The following is a 9,326-nucleotide window of genomic DNA, read 5'->3' as shown; positions in this document are numbered from 1 at the left end:
CCATTGACACCCCTGCCAGCAGTGTCTAAAATTTCTAAAAACAGACTCTTTAAACACTTTCTGCCTGCATTCCTGGCCAGAAAATTCCAGAGGGGGGAGGTCCCTGAATTCACATGAGGTCAAATGCATCAAATGATGGGAGAGTTTGGTTTTTTCTTGAAAACCATTTGTCATAGTCACAGGAAATTTTGTGTATGAATCTCTCTGAATTCCCTTGGAGGGTCATCATAAAACCCAACACCAATTTTAATTTTTTTTCTAAATCAAAAACAGTCCACATGGTTTCATTTGATTGTTTGGTCAGAGATGGGAAAACTGTCCTAAGGAAGTCAATTCCATGTCACTCTGAAGACTGAACTCTGAAGTTCTCAAGGAGAACAAGTTTTTTTTTTTTTTCTTTTTCTTTTTAAAACTCTCACAGAACTTCAGGAAGGTTTAGGAGGAAGTGAAACTTCTGGTGGAGAAAAATTTCAGTAAAGTTCAGAAAACCCTCCACATTTTTGCCGACGTCTTTGGGTTTTGGTTAATTGCAAAGGAAATTAAGTTTGCGACTTTGGGCACTGACGGAGGAGGCAAAGAGAGCCCTTTGGAGGGGAAGAACCTGTCCTCTTTGGGCCTTCTGGTTGAACACCTGGGACTGGGGACCAACAAGATCAAGTTGCTGCTGTCCCCAGCGCCCTCCACCCAGGTTTTCCCTTTTCATCCTCGCCCCCAAGCCTCACGCTGCCCCACTGACTCCTGTTTCTGCAGCCAGGGAGGAATTCCAGGGTGACCATTAACAGGGAGGCCAGGGCAGGGGCCTGAGAGAGGGGACACAGAGACAGAGAGATGGAGACTTGAGTGGTAATCAGACAGGTGGAGACGGAAACAGCACAGAGCAAGGGCAGGCTGGAGGCGCCGGCCCTGTGGACTGAGAGGGATATGAGGTCTGGGACGCAGGGCAGCCGGGGGGTTCTTAGTCCTGGCCTGGGATTGGGGTCTGTTCTCTCCCAGATGCCCCCAGTTCTCATCCACTCCCTGTTCTTTGGCCTCCCCAGGGGACCAGCCTCCCACCTCCCTCTTTTCTCCCAACTCTGTCTGACACCAGATCTGACGGTTCCCTTTCTGCTCACACACATCCCGGGGCTCCCCGTTTTCCTGGAGCTGATTTTCAGCGATCTGGCACTTATGACCAAGGTGAGGTTAGCAGAATAAGTGAATAATAATGATAATACTTTAGGTTCCGTATACAGCGCTGAGTCCAACCCTTTGTGTGGATCAGCCCTGGACCCCACAGCTGCACAGTGAAGGGTCTTAAATCCCTGAGGCGGCAGACAAGGCGAGGCCAGTGTCAAGACCTAGCTGACTCCAGAAGGAGAAGCTGTTTCCTGCTCACTTCTGGATTTACGCCAGAGTTGGAGGGGGTGCAGGGGGCGGAGGCGGAGGGTGGGGTGAGGGGGAGCGTGTCTCAGACCCATCCTTCCAGCCTCGCAAGTTCTGGGCCCTCAGCCAGCAACAACTAGGTCTGAAGACTGGGGCGACTCCTGGCGGTCGGTAGCGGAACAAAACTGTTAAGACTCGTTTCTCTCCTCAATCTCACCTCCTCCTTTGGCGCGAGGGATGGGGTCCAATTCTCCCTCTAGGTGGACCCTCTCCCAGTAAACGCCCTTAAAGCCACCTCCAAGGTGGGCGGGAGTGGGAGATTATGAGCAGAACTGCCTGAGGAGGGGATCAGAGTTTCAAGGGCTGCTCCTTACACCAGCCTCTTAAGACATTTTTCAAGACGAATTTTAATTAAAGGCAACGCATGCACGTGAGTTTTAAAACGCAAACTCTACAAAAAGAAGGGGACGGCAGACGATGAGATGGTTGGATGGCATCACTGACTCAATGGACTTGAGTTTGAGCAAGTGCCGGGAGTCGGTGATGGACAGGGAAGCCTGGTGTGCTGCAGCCCACAGGGTCACAAAGAGTTGGACACGACTGAGCTACTAAACTGAAGTAATACAAAGGAACATGAGACTTCCTCCCCGCACTGATCCTTAGATCCCTGATTCCTTTTCCAGGGGCCACCGCTGTGATTAGGATTTCCTTCAGATATCTGGATAAAAGTTTCCCCCAGTCCCAATTTTTAAAAGATGTACACAGACTATAACTCTTCTGCTTGTTACATGACTGGGTCTCAGTGGAGGTCAGTTTTGGCTTTTTTTTTTAACAGTTGTACAGTGGGAATTCCCTGGCGGTTCAGTGGGTAGAACTCTGTGCTTTCACTGCTGAGGGCTCCGGTTCAATTCCTGATGGGAGAACTAAGATCTGCAAGTAGAGCAACTTGGCCCAAAACAAAATAATCCCCACCCCTCGCCCGCGCCCCCGCCCCCGCCGCCCCAGTCCATACAAACCCGCGGAACAGTATTCTGTGGTGTGGATGTACGCATATTCATTTAAACAGACTCCAGTTGGTGGACACTGAGGGTGTTTCCAATTTTTTGCAATTACCAAGAATGTGGTAATAATATCTTCATTTCTCCTCTCCTCCACACTTATCTTTAAAAAGTAAACTGTTTATTTGGAATGTTTTAAATTTACAGAAAATTTGCAGAGATAATACAGAGTCTCTGAATAGCCCTCACACAGCTTCTTCCCTCATTAGCATCTTATATACCATAGTTCATTTGTCAACATTAAGAAATTAATCTTAGTACATTACAATGAACTGAACTCTAGACTTTATTTGATTTCCTCACTAAGTGTTTTCTGTTCCAATATCCAAACCCAGGATTCTCCACTGCATTCAGTCCATTATTTTGTATGCGTTTAAATATAGTTGGGAATTTCCTGGCAGTCCAGTGGTTTGGACTCCAAACTTTTACTTCTGAGGGCCTGGGTTCAATCCCTGGTCAGGGAAATAGGATTCTTCAGGCTGTGTGGCCAAAAAAAGTGAAAAGTGAATAAAGTACTCTGCTGGGTTCTTAGTATCCAAGACTATAATTAAAAAGTGTAGATTAAAATGTTCTTGATAAAATATATGCCTGCAGGAAAACTGCTTGAAGAAGAATTGATGGGTCAAACACTCTTAATTTTGAGAGAGTCTAGAAAATGGCCCTCCCAAATAGTCGTACCAACAAGCCATTTCACCAGTACTGTGTATAGTCACAGACTTTTAACTTGCTTTTGTTTCTGTCCTTGCCAAACCAGTGGGCAGAAAGTGGTACCATAGGGTTGTTTCAGTCGGCATTTCTTCTCTAGGAGTGAGCCTGGGCACCTTTATCTGCATGCTTCTATGAACTGGTTGCCTATATTCTTTGCCTGTTTTCTATCGAGTTATTTTTTTAAATTTATTTATTTGGCTGTGCATGCAGCATGCATGCATGATTGCAGCATGCAGGATCTTCATTGTGGCACAGGAACTCTTGGTGTGTGTGGGATCTAGTTCCCCAGCCAGGGATCAAACCCAGGCTCACCCCTTGGGAGCCCCAAGGCTTAGCCATTGGATCACCAGGAAAGTCCTCTACTGAATTATTTTTTGAAAAATTAATTTAGGGGAGATTCTTACATAATAAAGAAAGTAGTTTATTCCTGGATATGAAACACTATGTGAAATGGGTCTTTCTTGTCTTCCAAGGGATTTTCTTACCTCGTTGTTTTGGATATAGGAAAGCTTCCGTTAATTCTCTTGGGTTTTCTATATATAGTCATACCACCAGAAGATAATATTCAGTTGAATTGTTTTTGAGGCATTCCTGCCAAAAATGTTAACCTCAAATTAATCATGAGGAAACCACAAAAACCCAAACTTAGACACCACAGAATGACTGGCCTGGGGCTTTAAAAAAAATGCCAACGTCATGAAAGGCAAAGACAGATTGAGAAATGTTCCAGATTAATATGATGTGTAAGCCAGGGTAATCTTTTGTTATAGAGGACATTATCAAAATAGTTGGCAAAATCTGGTTACAGTCTGGAGATCAGATCCTAAGTGTCCACTGACAGATGAATAGATAAAGAAAATTTAATATATGTATACATATATATATACACACAAACACACAATGTATACACACAATGGAATACTGCTTATAATAGGCTCATAAACATGGATGGATCTAGAGCGTGTTAACTGAAGTAAGTCAGAGAAAGACAAATACTGTATAATCTCACATGAAATTTTTGCTATTTTGATGACCTTTTCAGAATGCTTTTCATTTGATCCATTAGCATGGCAAATTTTTTTTTTTTTTTTTAGCATGGAGAATTTTATTAACAGACTTCCCAATACTGAACCATCTTTGCATCTCAGGCCTATGTCCCTTTGTTATGTATTACTTGGTTCTCCTAAAATTTCATTTGGGAGCTCTGTACCCTCAAAGGGAGAGAGATCTGGAGTTTTCCTATTGTGCCATTTTTGTCAGGTTCTGGTGTCAAGGATATGCTGGCCCTCACCATTCTAATCACTCATTTTACAGACAAGGTAAACTGGGGACGAGACAGGAGAAGCGACCCCTTCAGGTCACTCCCAGATCAGGGCTGGACCCTTAAGTCCTCATGTCCGAGGGATGAGGGCAACACTGGCCTCGTCCTTAGAGGGGACTTACGTCCCGGCTCTGCACGATCTCACCTTGTGACCCAACGGACCTCAGTATTCCCGTCTGTAGATAGGTACTAGATGGTCAGAAAGACAGGGTCGTGTCTTCTTTCAGCACAGTTTCAGGGTTGCTGCTGGGTCAAAAGCTGAGCGTGGATGGGTGTCGACTGAGCATCTCATCCAGCTTGGGCACCTCTCTGTCCCTGCAGGGCTCCCAGGGACTGTCGTCCTGGTCTCGAGCCCCCATCCAGCTGGCGGCCGCCTCACCCTCGTGCGCGCCGCGTAGGTCGCCTGCAGCCCCCGGAAGTTCCTGGGCGAGAGCGCGAGCGGGGACTGGGCCGGGGTCGGGACCCGGAGCGGGTCCGGGGCTGTGAAACTCTGCGCTGGGGGCCCGTCTGGGCTTCCAGGGCTTTACTGCCGGGAGGGGGGAGAGGGGCCGTCAGCACCAGAACCCCCATCCCCAGAGACCCTCCGGCATTCATCTACTCGTCCTGGTATCCCATTCCCCAAAGATTCCAGGCTTCAGGATCCCCCATCCCTTCCCCCCCGGTCTTTTCCAGGACCGCTCCTCCGGGACTCCCAGTCTTTTCCCCGGAAGCTCCGCCTCCAGGCCCCCGATCCCTCCCTTGATACTTTTCATTGCAACGTTCACCTTCACTCCCGGCTCCCCTCGGAGCTCCCATATGCGCCCGGCCCCAGGGACCCATGCCTCAAAAATGCCAGCCCCAACGTGGGCATTCCCGCCCCCGTAGAGCCCGCCTCTAGGTTCTCACGCTGAGACCTTCGCTTGGATCCTCTCCCAAGGCCCCGCCCACATGATCAGCCCCGCCCCGCCCCGCCCCGAACCCTGGACCCTTCCCGCCCACCTTTCACTCACATGTGCTCGCGCAGCGCCGCCTCCCGGGCTGCGCAGGCTTCGCCCTCCGCCTCGGCCGTACGTGCGCGCCGCTGCGCCTCGTCCAGTTGCTGCGCAGATTTAGCGGCCGCCGCCTCCCAGCGCGCCAGGGCTTCTGCGGACGCAAGGCGCGAGATCAGGCTGGAGCCTGGGCTCCTGCTCTACATACACCAACTCCGAGTTTATAGTCTGCATACTGTTTATGTGGTTTGTTGTATTGGAATTAAATTTGTGTGCTGTTTGCATGACCTTTACGTGTCATTTGCATAGCTTTTCAGAGGTTTACATGGCTTTGGGGAGTCTCTACACGGCGTGTGCGTATTTGTTGCGTTTGCATTGTTCTGTGACATTTGCCTGACCTTTGCATATTATGTGCATTTCTTTCACGAGTTTTCACGTTGCTTTGCTTTATGTTTACACCTGTCTGTGTCATTTGCCTAGCTAGGAACCGTCTAGGCTCCTCCCACCTCTAGCATGCCCACCCCTTTGCACCCCAACACACCTGTGAGCGCCCCGTTCTCAGCCCCCATCTGGGTCCCCTGCGCCTTGGCCTCTTCCATCTCAGTCTTCAGAGTCATCAGTTGGGTCTGAAGCCGACTCTGCGGAGTGGAGTAGAAATGAGGGGGGACGGGAGAGAAAGTGAATGGGCCCGGCCCTTTCTAGGGGAGACGTCATTTGGGGTCCTGTAGTTGTAAAACACAGAAGTGGCCTCTAAAGTCTGGGGTGAAAGGTGCCTGCCTGCAAGTAGATCGTTGCCCAGGTCCACTGACCCCTGGGGCGTCCCAGGGGTGGCTCAGTGATAAAAGAATCTGCTTGCCGTGTAGGAGACTCAGAACGCGCAAGTTCGATCCCTGGGTGGGGAAGATCCCCAGGAGGAGGAAATGGCAAGCCACTCTAGTATTCCTGCCTGAAAAATCCATAAAGAGAGGAGCCTGGTGGGCTACAGTCCATGGGGTCGCAGAGTCGGACACGACTGAGGGACTGCACACTGACTCCTGCTCCAGGCCAACGATATAGAAAGGTTTAGTTCTGCCCACCGGCTCCGGTTCCAGTCCTAGGTAGATCTAGATTCCTGGGACTGGGGTTTCAGACCAGTACAAGCCAATATGGTGGTTGATGATTGAGTTTCTAGGGTATTGGTCACCTCTGTAGGACATTCTGCCAAGCAGTTGGCTTGGTCTCCTCTAAGAATCTTTCATGGGGGCTGGGGGAGAACCATAATTTGAATCCAGGGCAGGCTGCTCTTAACTTCAGCTGCCCCAGACCCTTCCCTTAGGCAGGCTGGAAAGGCATAGGGATGAATTTTCAAAAGGCATGAATTTTCCAGAATTCTTATGCTGCCCAACCTCTGCTGGCCCCAGTACACAGGGGTACACAGTAGTTAGTAAATGTGAGTGCTTGGGACCTTGAGGATGGTTCTTCTGCGAAGCCCAGGGTTGAGAAAGAGTTAAGAAAGGGTTAAGAAAGAGTTCCAAGAGGGGTGGCAAGAGGAGAAGGGAGGACCTGGCTGGTACCTCCTCCAAGAGGCCATCTTTAGCTTCATAATTACAGGTGACACGAATGTCCCTCTCTCAAAATAGGGACACTGGACACTGGCTGGGGGGTGGCTGTTGAGTGGGTACTTAGGGGGAGGGTTAGCACAGTGCCCTCCCAGGGGTGCTCAGGGGTCTGGGACAGCCTCCACCAGTGATGGGGCAAATAGCAGAGGATAGTGGAGCCTTTAAAAATTTTTTTTAAAGTTCATTTGTGTCATATATATATTTTTAAACTGGACTACAATTGCCTTACAACGTTGTTAGTTTCTGCTGTATAACAAAGTGAATGAGCTGTGTTAGTGGAATCTTCTCGGTCAGAAGGTAGACACGAGGGTGAATTGGCTGTGTAGGAGTTGGAAGGAGTGGTGCTGTTCTCATTTTCCTCCCTCAGTTGAGGAAGCGGGGAAACCAAGGCACCGAGGGGGATCCCTGGGTGTGTGTGTGCGCACCCTCTCCCCCTCGTTTTCGGGGTTCCCCAGCCCTCCAGCCTGCCCACCTACCTGGCGGCCCTCACAGGCCCTTAGGGCCTCCTCCAGCTCCCGGCGGACACGCTCGGCCTGCTTCAGCCGCTTAGTCAGGGCCTCCTCGAGCCGGGCAGCCTCTGCCAGTCGGCGCCGAAGTTCCTCCACTTCGGGTTCGGGGTCTCCAGGCGGCGCCGTGGTGTTGGCGGCCGGCTCTGGGCAGCGGGGCCTCCGCGAGGCCGAGGACGCCAGATTCCAGGCCAGAAGGGCTGCTCCAGCAGCAACCGCTGCCAGGAATACTGCGGCCCCGCACAGGGCGAACACCCGCCAGGCGCGCCCCGGCTCGGGCTCCGGCCCGGGCTCGGCCATGCCGCTGTCCACAGCTCTGGCCCCAGACGGCCACGAGCATTTAATTGGCACCTTTGGGGAGCCAGGGACACCCACGGTTCCGCCCCTCCCGGCGGTGGTTTCGAGTTATTGGGAGTGGCTGGGCCCACGCCAAGGGCCAGCCCAAGCTACCGGAGCCCAGGACAGGGCTGGGGATCCCGGGTTCCAGTCTTGTTTCTGCATCCCATGTGACCCTCTAAGCCTCGGTTTCCCCCTCTGTAAACTGAGGATGACAGTAGCCCCTGCTGTAGGGCTCTGTAGGAATCACCTGAGCATATCTGCGCAAAGCTCCCCTTTGCACCAGGGGCCCTTGGCTAGGGTCTGGGGTTATACTGCCCCCCATTCTGTTCATGGAGAAACCAAGCCTAGAAGACGGGAGGCTACTCGAAACAACTGAGGTTGGCCTGGCTCAGGCGGCCGCACTTTTTTGTGCGGGCCAGAGCGCAGACCCAAGGGTAGATGCGTCCCATCTCCCTGCCCGTTCTCCACTACGCCACCAGGGGGCGACCTTACAACGTGAATCAGACCCAGGCGCGTCTACACCGTTCCCCTGACTTTCCGGAGTCAAATACTCCTCCTCCCTCTCCCCTCTTTCATTTCCATTTCCCCTTCCTCCACCCTACTCCCCGCTTTTTCTCCTCCTCCTCTATCCTTCCCCACTTCCCATCCTCCCCGGTCTCCTTTCTCCGGCCCCGGCGAGCCCCGCAGGAGTTCTTCAGTGTCATTTCCCGGCCCCTCCAGCCCCGCGCAGTGCTTTTCAGGCCAGCGCATTCCTATCCCAGGGTTGCCCGAGAGACTTCTCCTCCCTCTTTGCCCAACTAACTTCCTTACCAGTGACTTCCCCGTCCGCCCGTGTGTCTCTTCCTCTCCGTTCCCCACTAATTCTGACCCCTTTAGATCTCTTAGCTCTGTTGTCATTTTATGTGTATTTGATTCCAGGCTGCCTCTCCCATCACACTGGGGAGCGTGTGTGTGTGTCTGTGTGTGTGTTGTGTCTGACTCTGCGACCCCCATGGACTGTAGCCCACCAGGCTCCTCTGTCCCTGGGATTCGCCAGGCAAGAATACTGGAGTGGGTTGCCATGCGCTCCTCCAGGGAATCTTCCCAACCCAGGGATCGAACCTGCATCTCATGTATGGCAGGTGGATTCTTTACCGCTGAGCCACTGGGGCATCAGACTGGGTGAGCCCGGAAGAAGTATTCTTCACCTGCCTTGTTCCCACTGCCACCGCGTGGGCCTGGCACACAGTAGCGGTGCAGTAAATGTGAGCTGAGTGAACACTGTGAACAAGAATCTGTTCCTTCCTGACAGCCCACCCCCTACCCACCCCCACCCCCCCAGGAAGCAAACAGGCCAGGGACACAGAGCAGCTACAAGTCACTCCCAGATTCCTGCTGGGGCTGGAACTCCTCCCCGTCCCCCGGGCCCTGCAGCACCCCTCAGGCCTGGCTTCCAACTCCTGGCTGGGTCCCAGTCAGCCAGGGAA

General features: G+C 51.8%; 1 protein-coding gene across 2 annotated transcripts; it reads right to left on the bottom strand.

Annotated features, from left to right (window-relative positions):
- Nucleotides 1–2,519: 2,519 nt before the first annotated feature.
- Nucleotides 2,520–9,152, bottom strand: CCDC194 (coiled-coil domain containing 194). 2 transcript variants are annotated; one of them, XR_011485875.1, is made up of 5 exons: nt 7,492–9,152; nt 5,959–6,055; nt 5,439–5,571; nt 4,595–4,975; nt 2,520–3,719 (listed from the first exon to the last, which is right to left on the bottom strand). XR_011485875.1 is itself a non-coding variant. In XM_070462126.1 (4 exons), exons 1-4 carry the CDS (start codon nt 7,819–7,821, stop codon nt 4,825–4,827), a joined length of 711 nt encoding a protein of 236 aa, XP_070318227.1. In that variant the 5' UTR covers nt 7,822–9,152; the 3' UTR covers nt 2,520–4,824. The 2 variants fall into 2 exon arrangements, 1 of the variants encoding a protein (XP_070318227.1); XM_070462126.1 differs by having other exon boundaries at nt 2,520–4,975.
- Nucleotides 9,153–9,326: the final 174 nt, after the last annotated feature.

Source organism: Odocoileus virginianus, chromosome 3, assembly GCF_023699985.2.
Source record: "Odocoileus virginianus isolate 20LAN1187 ecotype Illinois chromosome 3, Ovbor_1.2, whole genome shotgun sequence".
NCBI lineage: Eukaryota > Metazoa > Chordata > Mammalia > Artiodactyla > Cervidae > Odocoileus > Odocoileus virginianus.
This window is presented reverse-complemented; position numbering and strand designations above follow the sequence as displayed.